General features: G+C 42.4%; 1 protein-coding gene across 11 annotated transcripts in view; it reads left to right on the forward strand.

Moving 5' to 3' along the window:
• The window catches only part of WNK1 (WNK lysine deficient protein kinase 1), a 102,238-nt gene extending 84,880 nt beyond the window's left edge, over window positions 1–17,358 (forward strand). For 4 of the 11 annotated variants that reach the window (XM_027680682.1, XM_027680674.1, XM_027680684.1 and 1 more), the window contains 10 exons: window positions 1,276–1,362; window positions 2,063–2,132; window positions 3,506–3,585; window positions 4,113–4,771; window positions 5,646–5,848; window positions 6,968–7,162; window positions 8,390–8,482; window positions 10,850–10,891; window positions 13,969–14,156; window positions 14,463–17,358. In XM_027680682.1, coding sequence (XP_027536483.1) covers window positions 1,276–1,362; window positions 2,063–2,132; window positions 3,506–3,585; window positions 4,113–4,771; window positions 5,646–5,848; window positions 6,968–7,162; window positions 8,390–8,482; window positions 10,850–10,891; window positions 13,969–14,156; window positions 14,463–14,777 — 1,932 coding nt within the window. In that variant the 3' untranslated portion in view covers window positions 14,778–17,358. The remainder of the gene's footprint in view (window positions 1–1,275; window positions 1,363–2,062; window positions 2,133–3,505; window positions 3,586–4,112; window positions 4,772–5,645; window positions 5,849–6,967; window positions 7,163–8,389; window positions 8,483–10,849; window positions 10,892–13,968; window positions 14,157–14,462) is intronic. The other 7 variants (XM_027680678.1, XM_027680675.1, XM_027680677.1 and 4 more) reach the window with 7 other exon arrangements.
• Window positions 17,359–17,765: the final 407 nt, after the last annotated feature.

Here is a 17,765-nt window from a genome sequence, read left to right on the forward strand (position 1 = left end):
CGTCATCTTAAGACCAGTTTTGAACAGTTTGTTCCATAGTCATAAATACCTGTTCTATTTATTCCTTAATTGCTTTTTAAAGCGTATTTAGATTAATTTTTCAAGCTTCATTTTGGTACCCTTGTTCCATAAGGAAATCTTCATTTCCTGATCATTCTGATAGCTCTTTGTTTACTTGAAGCAAATATCTTCTTGTGAGCATAAGTGATGAGAATAATATAGTATTTCAGATGAAATGTTCTCTTTATTTTACAGGACTGAATTAAATTAGGTCACTTGTCACTAAGCATTTGGATTTCTGAATGGAGTTATAGAAGTCTGCATCTTTTGCCTTTTTTTTTTTAAATGGAATTGATTCTGGTTTATTGTTCTCCGGGTTTTTGGTTGTGCTTTGAAACCCACAAGTGAGGAAGAATGTCATCCTGGCAACCTGTTGAAAGCATTTTTATGCTATTGTGTATCTCTAACTTTCAGTTTCTTGAAAGTGGAAATTAATGTGTTTATGTTGCCATGACCTCAGCTTCAGTTCCAAAAACAGATACAGACTTTTTTTTTTAATATAAAAGACTTGGAAAGATTATTAATACTAAAGTTTGGATGGAAATTTCTACTCCATAGGGTCAGAATTGCAACTTAGTGATATCTGCCAACACGTTTTTCTTTCATATGTATGCTGTGGGTATGGCCCTAATTTAATAATTTTGAGTGAATCTGAACTTTTTTTAACTTTAAGACATTTTTAGGTAATTCTTCTTCTCCTCCTCTCCCCAATTCAATTGGCCAAGTTTGAAAAACATCTTGGATACCAACTGAAACAGCTGGAATCTAAGTAATAAGCATATTTGAGAGAGATTCTGCCCCTCTCCTGTCCTCCTCTTCAAGCCAATCCATCCAGATAGCCTCTCTGAGGGGATTTGTGGTTTTGTTGTTGGGTTTTTTTATTTGTTTGGTTTGGTTTGGTTTTGGGGTTTTTGTTTGTTGGTTTTTTTGTTGGTTGGTTTCAGGTGTTTGTGGGGGTTTTTTTGGCTTGTTTGTTTTGTTTTTATTGGAAGTTAATTTTTCTGTTCTTTTTTTTTTTCAAACAAATATGTTGCTTAAGTTGCTTCCAGGTTCAGTGTGTTATACATGTTTAATATAAAGATGTAGGAAAGGAAATCTGATAGAAATATGGAAGCTGTACTGACTGCTTTAAATTTAAGTATTAAATATTGCTGTTTCTCAAAGGTGATGTATTTTTCCTGAGCTGGGACAGCTTTTTACTCTTTTCTTTCTCAGTCCCAGCAGCCACTGGAAGATCTGGATGCTCAGCTGAGAAGGACCCTTAGTCCAGAGACCGTTCCAGTGACATCTGCTCCTGCCTGTGTATGTTTGCAATGTTGGCACTTTTGTAGTCTTCAAAAACCTCAGTGTTTTCTCAAGGTCATGCTCTTAGGTCACTGCCTTTAATATCACTACACCAGTAGTTAGACTTTTAAAAATAAAAATGAGAAGTCATCTTCCCGTCTGTGGGACTGAGTCAACCAAAGGAGGAAAAATCTGTATGTTGCAATAGATTATGTAATTTCCTGAGGCTGTTTTTTTGGTATTAGTTCTTATTCCAGCTTTTCTGGTGATGTCATGTGTGTCACCAAGCTAGAAGGGGAGGCAACTGTGGAATAAGGGGAAGGAGCACTAAACCAGCAGTATGTGATATGTCAGTCTTAATTTGGGAGGGGTGTTTTAAGTGTGGATCTGAAACTTTCAAAGGCTATGATAATGAACTTTGATACTAGATGAAGACAATGATTGACATTGTAATCTCCAAGTGGCTACTTATGCATTCCTTCTACACAGCCAAAGGGAATGTTCTGCTCACAGCCTCAGGGTTGTAAGGCCTCTAAAATCTCTTGCTGATTTTGCTTGCTTTGGAGGTTAAAAACTCTTGCATTTGTCTTTTCATGGGTCATACTTTGTTGGAAAGGAAAGATTATGTAATATGCAGTGTGTTGGATTTGTTGGAATTCAATCAAACCATTGATTATTTTAATTTAATTTTATTTTGTTTGCCCCCTTGAACGTGTAGTCTGTGCCCTCAGTAGCATCTACGACGGTTACCGGGCTGGTGTCCACAGCAACACAGTCTCTGAAGGATGGTAAGACAGCCATGAATATTTTAGATGGTTTCTCAGCATGGAGATATAATCCAAAATTTAGGAGACTAGCAACTTGGAAGGTTGTAGCCTTTATTAGTAAGTCATGCAATGGCAGTTCTTTAAGGGGATTGCATTAGTTTTTAGTAACCAGACTGAAATTTTCCCCTGTAGGCCGGGAAAGGGGGATGATACATCTGTATTGTAGTAACTCATTTAGGATTTAAAGCTGTCCAAAATGCTAAATTAAGACTCACAAAGAATCTCCACTATGCTGCTAAGGTACAGCTTGAGGACTTGAAGGAACTGTTTTCTGTCATGTGTGATGTTCCTGACGACAACAGTAAGACTTCTCATGTAGTGTCATCACTCTGTGTTCTACACGTAGGATACCTCTCCCTAACCTGAGAGTGTTTCCTTTCTGTTCACATAGAGAAATGAAGGTTAAACTACTAAAAATTAAGGAAGATAGTAGGAAAACCAGACTTCCTTCTGGATGCTTTAGAACAACTGAAGGTTGTCTGGATGGTCAACGACTTTCAAATCTAAATGAATTCAGTTGTTGGGGCAGAATCCAAACATTTGAAAAATAGTCTGAGACTTTTCTGTCAGTATTCATCTAATTGTTTTAGTTTTTGAAATCTTCCATTTTTAAAAGAAGCTGTTAATATGGTGCTGAAATTATTTCTTGAACTATCTAATAAACACTATTTAATATGCATATGCCTCTGAAGTTTAGTGACAAACCTTCAAAAGCTAATAAAACTATGTAGTAAAATAAAATATGCCATTTTGGTATGTTGCTAGTGTAGTATACTGTAGAACCCATTAGTCTGCAATAAAATGAGTTGGATTTTGTCTATTAAAGTTTAGAAGGTACAAGTAAACAATCTGGGAAGTTGGTTAATAAACAGAGCAAGCTGTCCAATAGAACTGATTTAAAAATAGAATGTTATTTCTCAGCTTTGTAACCTTACACTGCCAGTGCACAGAGCAACAAAACTAGGAGCTGACACCTAAGAATCCAGCTCTAAAAGCTTCAGATAGACTGCTTTAAGTAAATGTGGTTTATAGCATTTCTTCAACTTACTACTTTTCTGTTAATAAATTGTCCCCAGTGTTTGTGAAATTTAGGTAGTCAGTGTGAGTACTGAATTAAAATAAGCTTTTTCTTGCATAAATTTTGGTTCTGTTTTTAATTATTTGTCTATTTCACATTCCACTTAACATTAATAATTAACTTTTTAATATTCATATGATGCTATGAATCCAAAGACCTGTTAGGAGTTCATGGGTAGTTGAGTTAAAAAGAAATAGTTGGAGTTCAAATAATTTGTTGCTTGTTTTCCTGTTAATCCTATTCTCCTTTTCCTTAGCTTCAGCATCAGGTGACGGAGAGAGCAGTGCTGTGGCTACCACAGCAGGAGCCAGTGTCCTGAAGATGGGACGGTTTCAGGTAGGAGATGTTCAGCTCACTTGGTTGTTGATCCAGATCTTTGAGCAGTTCCAGTGCTGTGCAAGCTCAGTGTTCCTTGTGCTGGACTTTGCTGCCGGGAGAGAATGCCCACATAGAGCTTGTGAATGCTGCGTTTCATGCAGATGCTGTTTTCATTCGGGGCAGAGATTGCACTAGTCTGTGCAGGTCCGGAATAGTAAATACAGTGTTTTATCATGTCAGGCCTTGGTCTTTAATATTAGCTGCTCTTTCACTAACAGTGCTGGGGTGTTCACTGTATTGTGTCCTGCTGGTCAAGGAAGCCCCATCTGAATCTGCTGTGTGTCTTGGAATTAATCCTCCAGAATGCTCGGAAGTACTATTTTGTGTGGCAGTGTGTTGCCTGCAGGGAAGCAGTAGCTTGCTTTGTGGCATACCAAGGAAATGAGTTATTTTCCCCTCTCAGATGTATCTTACTATTAAAGTAAATAAAAGCATGATATTAAGGAAAAACCAAGAAAGTCTGCATGTTTGTATTTCTATTTTAGGTATCCGTGGCAGTGGATGATGCGCTAAAAGAGGGTGACAAACCTGAAACTAAGCCAGTGCAATTTGAGACCACCTCCAGTGATTCTTCATGTCTTTCTGGCAGTAGCCCAGAGAGTACACTGGTAAAACAGGCTGGCAGTCGGAAAAGCGGGGCTGTTGCTGGTGCTTCCTTGGATGTGGTGGATGGCATTCCTCAGACAGATCCCGAGCTGCAATTACCAGTAGATGTTGGTCAGGCTACTAAGGTCGGGCGCTTTCAGGTGACAACAACAACGAATCAAGTTGGGCGATTCTCAGTGTCAAAGACTCAGGATGAGGTCAGCTGTGCAGAGAAAGAGCCAATGACTCTTCCTCTCTCTGTGGGCTTGGAACAAGTTGCTTCTTCAGCTGCAGCTCCGAAGAAAGAGTTGGAGTCGAGGCAATCCCCACACATGAATGGTCCGTCCTCTGATCCGGAGGCCGCCTTCTTAAGTGGGATGGCTAAGGATTTGGATGATGGCTCAGGGAGCCCAGACTCTCTCCAGCACCTGGGATCAAAGATCAGCCTCCCTGTTCAGAGCCTTAGCAACTCATTCAACTCTTCCTACATGAGCAGTGACAACGAGTCAGATATTGAAGATGAAGACTTGAAATTGGAACTCCGTCGGTTACGGGAGAAGTAAGACTTTTTTCTTTGTGTATAAAATAGGAATTTCACCTATACTTTTCTATTCACAAAGAGCAAAAATAGACTTCTTTAAAAGGCTCAACCTCTACCAAGTGTCAGGAGCCATTGTCAGTGTTCATGTGGCAAGTAGGATTCTGTAGTGGGAAAGCAGTACACAATTACAACAAAAAAGGGATATACATATTTGCTGTGCCTAACTTTCTAACCTGTAACCTTGTATGTAGATTGAGAGCTGCCCTGTGGATAAGACTGCAGATGTAAGGAGGATTTGGCATATCACCGACATTTAGTATTTAGTGGGAAGTCTTGTTTGAAAATAACACACAAGTCTCTGCATTTCTAGTATGCATTTCTGGCATTTCTAATGGTTCTTCTTTTCCTAAAGAACCCTCGTGGGCTTAGAAAAAAAATTTAAAAGTCAAAGCAGTGTGACCTACTAATTTATTTATACTGAAAGTTGAACTTTTTTTTTAGGGCAGCTGGCAATTTTAAATCCTATGTATGCAACTGCTCCGAAACAAAATGTAAGGCAATACCAGAGTAGAAGTCTCCAAGGCCACATGTCTCAGAAAATGAGTAATCTAGCTATTCCTGTAGCATTTTAATGCTTTTTTTGTACTTCAGTTTATCCTGGTTTTATGATTACAATGTTGGGAACTTTGTGTTTGAATTCTGGCCAGGGCTAGAGGACACTGGAAAATGGCAAGTGTTCTGCCATGTGTGTTTAGTGACTATTTGTGGAAAAGATTTATTTCCTCCTTTCTTAAATGTTTATGAGAACTTGACCAAAGAAGCACGTCAGGCTTGACTGGAGGGGAGGAATTGTGTGCATTTTTGTAACTCACTCTCTTTTGTAACTTGTTAGGCACCTTAAAGAGATCCAGGAGCTACAGAGTCGCCAGAAGCAGGAGATTGAGTCACTCTATATGAAATTGGGGAAGGCCCCACCTGCAGTAATTATTCCCCCAGCTGCACCCCTTTCAGGAAGAAGGAGACGACCTACTAAAGGAAAAAGCAGCAAGTCCAGTCGTAGCAGCTCCCAGGGACATAAAAGCCCTCAGCTATCAGGTAAGACTTTCTTCAATTTTTTTAGTACATAAAAGAGAGAAGGTACCATCTCTCATTCTTAGATCTTTGTCTGTCTGTCTTTTCTTTTGAGGGGGTCTGTGTGCACTGATTCCTCCCTGAATTTCTTTATAATTTTTGAAATTACTTTTGCTATTTGGTAGTCTTGCTTGTGACTTTTTCAGCCCACTGAAAGATACTGTTACATGGTTCTGTAAGAGCAGTTTTAAAGTTGTGGTTTGTATTTTTTACAGATTAGTCATTGGGCTCTGACTAAGAAGAAAAGTGTAAATTTACAGTATGAGAGCAAAACTTTGTTTTTTAAAGATAAACTGTTCTTGTTCTCTCCTGAAACTGATTTTACAGAATGGGGCTGGTCTCTTCAGTCATCTGCAGAGATTTTTTTTCTACTTTAGTATCACTTAATCATGGTATTACTTGTGTCCTTTCACTGCAGAAACTTAGTCACAGTTGAGGGATGTTAAAGTAGTGATTTTTTTTTTTAATGGAGTTGCAGCCTTATTGTGCTTACAAATTGAGAATTGGCAAGACTTCCTTTCTGACTAAAACCATTTTTATAATAAACAAAACTCGGAAAATAGTTCTGTTTACTGATTGAATGGCGTGGATGACAGATGCTTGCTGGGTAATTGGAGATGTTTCTCAAATCCTGTAGGATGAGCAAACAGTATTGGAGGGCCAGCACTGTGAGCAGAAATATTTATTACTGCTTCTTGCATATTCACTTCAGTAATTCCACGTCATGCTGCAGTTTCTGTGTCCAGTCACCCTGGCTGCTCACTTCTGTGGTGTTATATGATATGGGAACTCTATGTGAGCACGTGACAGTGAACTAGCACAGAGTTGTCTTTAAAACTGAAGAATTTTTCTGGTCTTACTGCTTTCTTAGAAACTGGAGTAGTTCTCTCCCCCTGCCTCTCCCTATCTTGCCTGAATTGTCATGCTTGACCAGAAGATGATACATGTTTTTTCCATTAGTAATTGTTCCAGGCAAACTTTCCTCTTTTTTTTTTTTTTTCCCCTGTCCCTTGGGAACAATGACAGAAGCTTTGAAAATGATGTGGGGAGACCAAAACTTTTTGCCTTCCTTTTTCTCTCTAGGCAACCTGTCAGCTCAAAGTGCACCATCAGTCTTGCCCCCTCAGCAGACCCTTCATCCTCCCGGCAGTGTGCCAGAGATTGGGCAGAACCATTTGTTACAGCCCCTCAAACCTTCACCTTCTAGTGAAAATCTCTACTCTGCCTTCACCAGTGATGGTGCCCTGTCAGTACCGAGCCTTTCGGCACCGGGCCAAGGTAAGACTCTAAATGGAATTAGTGTGTTTAGCAATGGAAATGAGTGATCCACTTCATGACACTTGATTTTTAGTATATGGTCTAAAGCAGTTTTGGAGTCCCCACCCTATGTGTGGAGGCTGGTAAGGCTGGTTTTTGCACCTAGATTTCTAGCTGCTCACACAGGTGAATGAATGGCCCTGTCTGCTGTAATGAGAGCCCCAGGGACAACCCAAACAAGTGCAGTGGGGTGGTGGCAAGTGATGCTTTGCTCACCTGGGGGAAAGGTGTTGGCTGAGAGGAAGAGGAGACAGGTTGGAAATGAGAAGTTAGACTAAGGAAGGGGCAGAGCAGGTTTGATGTTACCAGATCACTGAAATAGTAGGAAATTTCTGAAGAAAATTTCTGAAGACTCAGAGTCCTTCCTAGACTTCCAAACTTCTTTGCCTCTTTCTGTCAATGGAATTTTTAACAGTTAAAGGTAAAAAAAAAAAGGCTCACGTTCTTCAATTGTGAGATAAAAAATTATCCTGGAAGGAAGAGTCAGTGTAGGAGGATGAAATGGTGGGAATTGTTCATTTACTCAGGTTACTCAGATTGTGGATTGCTTGTTTATTAGTATGTTATCAAATAATTTCTCAGGCACAGCTCTGACAAATTTGGTAGGAAGGGCTTTTTTTACTTGCCGGTTGTTAAGGGGATGACTCCTTTATTTCTCTGAACTTAGCTGTTCCAGGTTTTTTCCCCCTTGCACATCTTTTTGAAAAGCTTTGCTATAGACTGATTGATTACATCAATTCTAATGTGCGGTTTTGCTGAAACTGGAGAAGTACAGGCAGAAAATGGAAAGACTTTATGGAAGAATTTTCTCTAAAGATTTTTTTAAAGAACTGTTTTAAGTATTTTGGAGCTACTCGAATCATCTCCCTGTATCTAGAGTTGTGCAGTACCATTTTGGAATTGGATACTTCTGCCAGGATTTGGCTTTCCTATAGATTGCAACCTTATTGTTGGGTTATATTCTGGAGAATAACACTGCAAACTTGGCTTAATGTCTGGAGGTGTTGGAAGGAGTCTCTTCACTCCGTATATTGTCTGTGTACTCTTTGGTCCACACTTTGAGACTTATTCTTGTGTGTCATGTTAATGCATTTCACCCTTCCAACTTCAAGTTGCTAACATCTTGTAGTGGTGTTCTGTCTCTTCTCCTCTCCTTTCTCTGTTCTTCCCATTCTTGTTTTCTCACAGGCTGTGCGAAGTTTAACTGTGCATCTGAGAGAGTGACGTTCAAGCCTGGTGGCAGGAGGACCCGATTTCTGAGTACGCCCTGCTTGGCTCTTTGTGTGTAACACCTTTACTCCTTCCTTGTCTGTTTTTTGTTTTGTCTTTTTGGTTTCTGTTTCTGCTGCTTGGATCTGTTTCATGCAGCTCATTCTCATCCACCACCTTGTATTCCCTCCCATGCCATGGCTCAGCTGAGCTGCTCTTAGCATGCCTTTAGAAGTTTGGGTTCTCATGTTAGGTATTCTCTGTTGTTAAACTCGTGATCACAAGCACTCATTTTCTCTAAACCTTTAGTGGAAACTTTCAGGACAGGTCAGTGAAGTGACACAAGCTGGGGAGAGTTAGCAAGGTACAGGTGCATGGGCATTTTATTTTGGCCTGCCTCAGTAATTTTTCTTCAGCATATGTTAGGTGACAGGAGACTGGTAGGGGAGGTAATCTTTGTACTGGAAGAGTGAGGAAGATTTGTTTTCCAAATTATGCCTTTGCTGGACACTGCAGTAACTGGTGGGAGGAATATGTTACCCTCCTCCAGCAGTGTGCCTGCAGTGCAAGTTGGTCAAGCTTCCTCATGTCCTCAGCACCAGTGCTGATGACAGTGCAGAGCATTGATGCCACCTGTAGGCAGTTAGTAGTGACTTCTTATGATCATCAGCAGATGGATAACTAAAGCTGGAAGCACTGAGGGTTTTAAAAATAATTAGAGGATATTTCCAGGCAAACTCAAAAGATCCTTACCTACTAACGGGCCTAGGTTTAGAAATTTTTACTGGGAATTGGACATATATTAAATGTGCAACAAATAGCAGTGAAAATGGTAAATAGACATATATTTAAGTAGATACCTTCAGACATTCTGTCTCATGAGTTACCTTGCAGCTCTTTTCAGAATCCTTTCATTTGTGCTTACGTTAGGTCAGACTTACAAGAGAGCCTCAAACTTCTGATGTGGCTGAAATAACAATACGCTTGAGCTGCTGATGTGATGCTTTTTATTGGGAGTGCTGCAACATTTCCTATGCTGCTTCTGCAGTCTGGACCCTTTAAATGCCCAACATTTGTTTCCCACCCTCTGGAATGACTTGATATGAGAAAGCTTTAAGTGCTGTGAAGAGACCTTCAGTTGCTGCACTGCATGGCAGTACCACACATCTGCATCATCTGTCTCGCTACTGTCAGCAGTGGCACAGCTGAGCCAGAGCTGTGTGTGGGAACTGGGCCTGGCCTTCTGCAGAGACAGCTGCAATGCAACCAGCTCCATCCTCTTGAGAAAGGGAGGGAGTCAGAGGGAGGGGAAACTTCTTACTAAGCTGTTGAGTTTTGTGATGATAATTCTGTCCCGCTTCATTGGATTTGGGATATAAGCACTAATGGTAGTTAATTTTTCAAATTGAGCAGCTTTAAATGTTTTTACTTGGTATATTAATGTGCAGATGTGCACTGACATCTGCAGTGTCAAAATTTATGGTTCTTTTCTTGGAAGAAGTTAAATTCTTACCAAAACTAACTTTTAAAAATTATCTGTAGTCAGGCCTGTCCTCTTTTTGGGTAGGGAATATAAGGAACAGCGAGTCTGTTTCTAGAATTGGCAATGAATTGAATATGTCAGAGTATAATTTACTTACAAGGCCTTGACTGCAAATTGGCTGTCATTTAGCTAGAAGAGTACTTTTGCATGTGTATCTCCTACTTTTGGGACTGGTGCTGAGGGAAGCAGATTCCTGTTGAAAAGAGTGTTGTAGCTGTCCTGTAAAAGCAGGTAATACTTGGCATGGCGCAGCTTGGCCTGGCACTTGGCTTACTACAGGTTGCTTGTTTCCTGGAGTCTTGTCCTTGAAATGCTGTTGCAGACTGCTGTGGAGAGTGACACCTGGAGAAGATGCTGGGTTAGAATCAGCGGTCTTGAGGAAACAGTGCAGTGATTGATGCTTTTAACTGTGCAGCTGGAGAAACAGAGTGGTACAGCTTGGCAGGGAATGTCTGAACTGTTTTCACAGATCTGAGAAAATAGGGTGACAAACTAAAAGCACTTGACCTATCAAATAAATCTTTCTTATGTTGCTGGTCAAACTTTGATAGTTGTAAAATGCTTTGTACATTCTGACAAAAATGGAAGATGTACTTGCTTTTCCTTTTCTGATAAGAACCAGTTGTGACCCTAATGTCTCCTGCCATTCTTCACTATAGTTTGGAAATTATGAAGAATAAATATAGGAGGCTGGGCCTCTTTTCTTTCTGAAAGTACAGCTGATTAAACCATCAGACCAGTCTTTGTTTCTGCTAGAATGTCCTAGTAGTGACTGCAAGAGCCCTGCTCTGCTGTGTTCTCTGTTTCTCACCAAGCTTTTTGTAATGCTTCCTGATACTAAACGTTTCTCACTGTTTCTCTTATCTTTAACAAATTACTCTCTCTTTGTGCTTCAGGGAAGATGGTGAAAAAAGTCTGTCCTTGCAACCAGCTCTGTAGTAATTATCTTATTTCTGTTATCTCCGATTGCTGACTGTAAAGCTATTCATCAGCTTTTCCTGGTCACTGAAGCCTTATGTCCCTGACTCTGTCTCCAGCACAGCATCTGTCTGTCTGTGTTATGCCCTCTATTGTGTACTCTGTCATTAGTAAATTGAGTAGTCAGGCTGCTGCTCTTGCAGCCCGGTGGAGGCAGGCAGAACCTCACCTTCACTGTGGAGCTCTGCCCATCGCTAACAAGAGCAGCTTGAGTGTCAGGGTCAGTTGCTCACTGTAATGTGCTAGAGTTGTACCACAGAGCAGCTGCTTTGTTTGGGATTTAATGGGGCTTGTCACCTCAGTGATGGATCCAATTGCAGACACTTCTTCAACATTTCAAAAGCATAAGAGAGTAGAGATCTCTAGTGTGTCTCCCAAAGCAAGAGATGTTTAGAAAAGCCTGTGTGTGCTCCTGTCATTTAAGACTGTTTTAAAGGTGTCTTTTTGACTGGTGGTTTATGGGGGGGGAAATAAAAGGGTTGAATGAAGGCATGTAGGTAGTGGGCTGGGGAGAAAGGAGCCTGTTTCACTTGAGATCCTTCATGTCAGAGCAGAACTGGGGACGGCTGCTGTGACCGAGCAGGAATGTGGGGGGTTGTTTCCATTGAATGCTACAAGTTGAAGCACTTCCTTTTCAGACTCTTCTGGATGGCAGTTTCTGCAGGCAGTGACTGTGTCAGAGCTAAAATGGGAAATTCCTGAGAAGTCCTTTTTTGAATTGACGTTACATGAGAGCTTTAGTAATTGTGTAGCTCAGCTATGATGCTCTAACCTGGTATATCTGTGACCTGAGATTGGAGCTCCCTAACAAAATCACTTTTGCAGACAAAGCTCTCTCAGCCTCCCACCTTTCTCACACTGAACCAATCCATTTCTTTTGAAAACACTTTAACTTTCCAAACTGATCTTTCATATCTTCAGCTGAACACACTGTAGCATGTGCTTGGATTAATTCTCTCCCTTCCGTGGCCTGAGGAAGCTCTCCAGTGTAGGTCCAGGATCCAGTGTACTTAGTGATTAAAGTGGAAATGTGAAATATCAAAAGCAGATGCTGGCCATCGGGAAGAGGATGAGAGCAAGTGTGTCAATCCCTGCATGAACCCTCATGGTGGAATGTGATGATTACTGGTTTTGGCAGTGTTCCCCCTCCCCCAAGTACTTTCTCGCTTTTGCCTCATTTGTCTTTAATTTCACCTTTCACATTATTGCTCTAATTAAATAATTGCATTCAGAGCCCTTTCCACATGATGCATGGTTCAGGTTCTTGTTACTTCACTGCAGACTTTCCTTGCACTGTACAGTGTGTTCCTACTGCTCTTCATCCGTGCTGCAGCCACACTCCCTGCTCAGGGAACCTTATTCTTCCCTTTTCGTGTGTACTGTTGCATGCCTGCCCCTAACAACTGCTGCTCCACCTGTGGGCACCCAGACTGGGAGCCACTTCCATGCTTGAGCTGGGACTAGTGGAACGGATCCGTATCCTTCCCTCCTCAGCACTACTAGAGGCAGTAACACTTTGTTTATTTGTCCTGCATAGTAAGTACGTCACCTTCCTAATTCACTCCTCGATACGAAACATTCCTGCAGGGGTTTGGAACCAGTTCTTTCTTTGATGCAGTGGTTGCAAGGAACGTGGCTGATAGCCAGGGAAAGTGGAACAGACGAAGGGAACTGTCAGGCAAGAGACAGCGACACCGTCATTTGGCCTTTGCAGTAGGGACGTGATGTCCATTGCTGGCATTTCTAGTGCTCTACTTTTAAATCAGTTTTCCTCTCAGAAATGCCTGCCATAAATGCAGGTTTTCATGGATTTCCCAGCTGCAGTCTCCAGAGGGAACAAGTAGAAATGTTTGAGGATCTTTAGGAACCAAGTAGGTGAGGATGTGTGCTTGCAAGCAGTGCTGGCTTTAGCACTGCTGATGCTGATTTTGTTGTTGGGTGTGTGCCCTAGTGGTTAACCAGCACTTCCACATCTGTAAATGAGGATGCTTAGCAATATTGCTGGGAATTTAGGATTCTGCGTAATATGCAATTTCTTTGATTCCTGTTACGAGGTCTGCCTTTGAAAAACCGAAATTTGAGTGCAGTTTGTTGTTTATGAGGAGCATAGTGAGGCTATCCAAAACAAAGTTTCTAGATTGCTTTTTTCCCCCCACAGGATAATGTTCAACAAGCTTTCCAGCAGAACCGAAACCTGGTATTTATTTGAAGGGGTTTTGTGTTCTTGAAGTGAATAGAAAAACTTGTCAAAGCTTATCTGAGGAACTAGTCTCACTCCTACCTTCTTTGGGCTGTATTAGTTGTTTGTATCTGAAATGCTTATTCTTCTGACATAGGAAATCTGAACATAATGGCAAAAAAATGCTTTCAGAGGCAAAAAGCAAAATTTAATGCAGTGCAGACTTCCCCTGCTGATCCTGGCTGTTTGGTGGATTAAGACAGCCCCATCTGGTTATCCTCAAGAACATAAGTATGGCAGCTATTGGAAACAACAGTTGCTGTTTCTTACTCTGTCTTTTTTTTGTGTGTATGTAAACTGGGTGAATTTTTCTCTTCATTTTACAAAGTGGAGATAATTTGCTACAGAGCAGCTGGCAATGCTGATTTTACTGCTCCTTATTCAGCACCCAGCATTGTCCCCCAAGGTGGAGTTGACCTGTGCCAATAGTGGTTGCTACTAATTAAAAGGTTTAGGATAAGAGAGCGATGTGCCTCATGTACTGTGATTCAGTGCTGAAATCTAATGTCCTTTTTCCTCTACAAAGACCTGTAGGCTGCTACCATTCCCCTCTTAAGATGACCACTTGCAGCACTTCTAGCAAAGTAAACATATCTATGAAATACTCTCAATCTGAGAAAATGCCTGTAGGAGTCCTTGTAGTTCCCACTTCAGTGTGTCCTGGAATCAAAACTTAGAATTAATCTGCATGGCATTTTAACTGGCTCTCTATTGGTGTACCATTACCACAGTTATTTCATACACGAGAGGAAGATGATCTTTAACCTCAGTTTTGATTCCCGGTTTTTGTATTTGTAGGGACCAGCAGCACTAACACAGTCGGGGCTGCAGTGAACAGCCAAGCCCCTCAGACCCAGCCCACTGCTATCGCCTCGAGCCGGAAAGGGACTTTCACAGATGACCTGCACAAGCTGGTCGATAACTGGGCCCGGGATGCCATGAACCTGTCTGGCAAGAAAGTTGGCAAAGGGCATAGTAGTTATGAGGTAAGATGTGATCCGTGAGCGTTTGTGTTGGGAAGCTGTGGGGTTGTCGCTGTCTCGCTGTGGTGTCAAACACAGCTGGGGCACAGCTGCTGTGCAGCTGGGACAAGTGCTCTGGGAAACTGTGAGCTGGCTCCTTCTGTGCAGGATGTATCTCCTACTCTGGAAGGGAAGGGGGTAACTGAAGAGGAGGGGGCCATGGCTTGTCCTTGTAAACACTCACTGGGAACGGCCTGTGGACCAAGGGGTGGACTGGTGGTTTTTAAGCGCAGTTACGTAACTTTTCTTGGTGGTTGGGTTTTCTTTCAGGCCCCTGGAATGGCAAGAAAATTCTCGGCACCAGGTCAGCTCTGTATCTCTATGACATCTTCCCTGGGTGCTACGCCCATCCCTGCAGCATCAGCTACCTCTTTAGGTCCCTTCACAAAGCCTATATGCCCTCCGCAGCCGTACGGTTATCCAGCAGCGTCTTTCCCCGCTCCCTGGAGTGGGGCGGGCGGTCCAGCACAGCCACCGCTCGGCCAGTTCCAGCCCGTAGGTGCCGCCTCTTTGCAAAGCTTCAACATCAGCAGTTTGCAGAAGTCGGTCAGCAACCCTCCCGGCTCCAACCTGCGGACCACTTAGCCCTGCTCGGAGACCACGCTGGCGAGACCTCGGGACAGGACGTGGGGAGGGAAACGGGGCCCTGTATCAACTACTAGTGCTGCAATGAACTGGTAGCTTGCCAGACTGGGAATGAATTTATCTTTTCCAACCATTGCTGTCAACTCTCTGTAAAGGGGGTTTCCCCACACACTTGGAAGGGGGAGGAGGATGATCAGCATCCTTGTGATGGGACAGTGCTTTTCACCGAGGGGGTCCTGCTCTTGTGTGGAACAAGAGCTGTGAAGAGGAGTCATGGGGTCAGTTAATACAGTCTTGCTGTAAATTTTTTCTCTGGTTTGAAGCTGAATCCACATGTGTTGAGGTGGGAGAGCTGAACCCTAGCATGAGGCTTTAGCATGCTTCTCGCCTCTCCCTGAAGAACCAAGATCAGGAAAAAAGCTGTCCAAATTCCCCTCCTCTCCCTCTCCCCGGTCAATCATATCTGGCTCTGAAAAGATGGGGCACACAAATGGACTTGCAGTGCAGCCCGTGCTTGATAGGTCATTACTGCTTTAAGTAAGATATTAACAGCTTTGACTGCAGCATTAGAGCAATTTAAATTGTTAAAAAAAAAAATTTAAAAGTTCCCTGCGGACATGTACTTACCATCAGTTTTGATGTGGAAACACTGTGATATATAAATGTTGTTGGACAACAGTAGTTTAAAAATGAGTGGAATATAGAGGGTTAAAAAGTTAAAAAGAAAAAATGGGAAAAAAAGCTAGCTATATCCTTATACTTATTGGAGACACTTTAACTTTTTCCTTTGTATTTTCATTGTATTAGATAAATAAATGTGAATGTAAAATTGTATAAATTAATGTACTTGAATACTTGTCTGTTCTCCCAGTATGCTTGCTGGATATTTTAGTGCCTTGGACTTCTATTGCTTCTGCAGTTTAGCGTCATCTTCCCAGCAGACCCCAGGTGGGCAAAGGGCACGTTCAGTGAGGGGTGGCTTTGTTTGTACCCAGCGCCTGGGATGCTCCGGGTCCCGGTGCCGCTCGGAGTAGGTGTGTGGAGGGGGAAGTCATTGAGGCCGCGGGTTGGAACAACGTTCTGTGTGTCGGGGAAGCTTGTCCAGGCGGGCAGATCTGAAGTTGCTGGTGTGACAGGGGCCAGGTGGGGGAGGGACGGAGGGTTGTGGGTGAAGCTAAAACGAGACTAACCAATATTGTCTGTGGAGGCAGGAGGTCTGGATCAGAAGCGGAGAGAGGATGGGGAGAACGTGTATCTTTGGGAAAGGCCCAACTTAAGATGCAGTTTGACTCCACCTGCGAAGTGGTAAAGATGTTTGGTCAGGATGTGGATTGAGGGAGAGGTGCCATTGCTCGTTGGGCTTGTCTGCTGGGATTGCTTTTCTTACCTTTTTTTTTCTTTTTTTTTCTTTTTTTCTTTTTTTTTTTTTTGTAAAATTCATTTAAGCCAGGAACAGACTGTCCTGGTGCAACGTCCATTGCCGGCAATGGATGTACTTGAAACAGCCGGCATCAAGAAGTTTCCTCTGTCTGTCTTGGAGGATTTACAATTTTGTTCACTCTTAACAAATTTCAAGCTGGTACCAGGACTGTCACTATCTGTCACCTGTCACCTCTTAGTACCTATACTGTATCTTCTGCTTTGGTCATTCTCCCTTTTCATATTTAAGAAATACTGGTTTCCTCTTCAAAGTCAAAATAATATCAGCCAGTATTTATGTAGTGCTGCAAAAAGCTGTGAAGGATGAGAGTTCTGCTTCCCAGTGCTTGGGAGCAGCTCGCCGGTATCCTGGAAGCTGGTGCACCACCAGGGATGTTACTTGCCCACATTGTTTTCTAGGAGTGCTGTTTTCCCCCCCCGGAGCCTTATTAGGGAGTTTTTGTGTCTGTGGATGTTCTCACTTTTACAAAGAAATGTGCGAGATCTGTTCCATTCCTGTCGCTTGTTTTACAGCAGTTTTGGCAGCAGGGCCAGGCTGGAGAGGAGCCGCTCCGGGCCCTGAGGCCGGTTGGTTCTGTGAGGCAGGTGCAGGCTGGAGCTGCAGAGGGAGAGAGAGGAGGCTCGAGGGGTGTGTTGGAAGGGGGGAGAGCAGGGTCCCAGCGGCTGAGGCAGAACGGGAACGCCTGCTCCTCCATCTGCACGGATGGATGCAGAGGAGTCTCTTGGGCATGGCCAGTGGAAACGGGAGCGGTGACAAGCCTGAGGCAGTAATGAGACAAGGGGAATATTCATGGTGGAGGAACTGGTCAGCTGGATGCAGCACGTGGTTATTTAAATTTGATCTAATAAGTTTCGAGGTCGTTTTTTCACTTAATGTTATGCAAGAACTGGTTTTATTTACCATTGATTTTTTTTTCCCCCCCTCCCTCCCTCTCCTCCTGTGGATGAATAACTGAAGTCTAGAGGAATAAACTAATGCTACTGAACTGTTAAATTATTTTGTTTAATATTACACTTTGAGTATCTTTTTCCACATAAAATCTGTTTCTGAATTACAAGCGTTTTCTTTACATTATTTAACAATGTACACTGTAAAAAATAAAAATAAAAAAAAATAAAATGAATTGAAACTTGGGGCTTCCCTGGCCGTAGTTAGTTGTATGTTTTGCACTAAACCCCGGCGCTGCGCTTCTCGTACGACTGCGCCCTGTGCTCCGGTTTGTCACCTTTGTAGACTGTTGAATGAAGCCACTCAAATAAACCAAACCTGCTTTTGTTGAGCTGTGGGACTTCTTGTTGAACAGCAGGTTCCAGCCCTTCCATCCTCTTCCTGCAGTGATGGAACTGTTACCTGGTTTATCAATTTATCACAGGAAAGTACAAGAAACCCAATTTAATGAGACCCTTCACTTCTCAAAAGCAGTGACCAGTCACAAGCCTTTGGCCTTTAATAGGACACTCCAAAGCAAGGTACTACAAGGAATAATTTGTAGAATGAATCTTTAGGAGAGGAGCGGCCTGAGGGAGTGGGAGGGAGAAGCTGTGCAG

This window comes from Neopelma chrysocephalum, unplaced genomic scaffold (genome assembly GCF_003984885.1).
Source record: "Neopelma chrysocephalum unplaced genomic scaffold, ASM398488v2 Primary Assembly neopelma1_59, whole genome shotgun sequence".
NCBI lineage: Eukaryota > Metazoa > Chordata > Aves > Passeriformes > Pipridae > Neopelma > Neopelma chrysocephalum.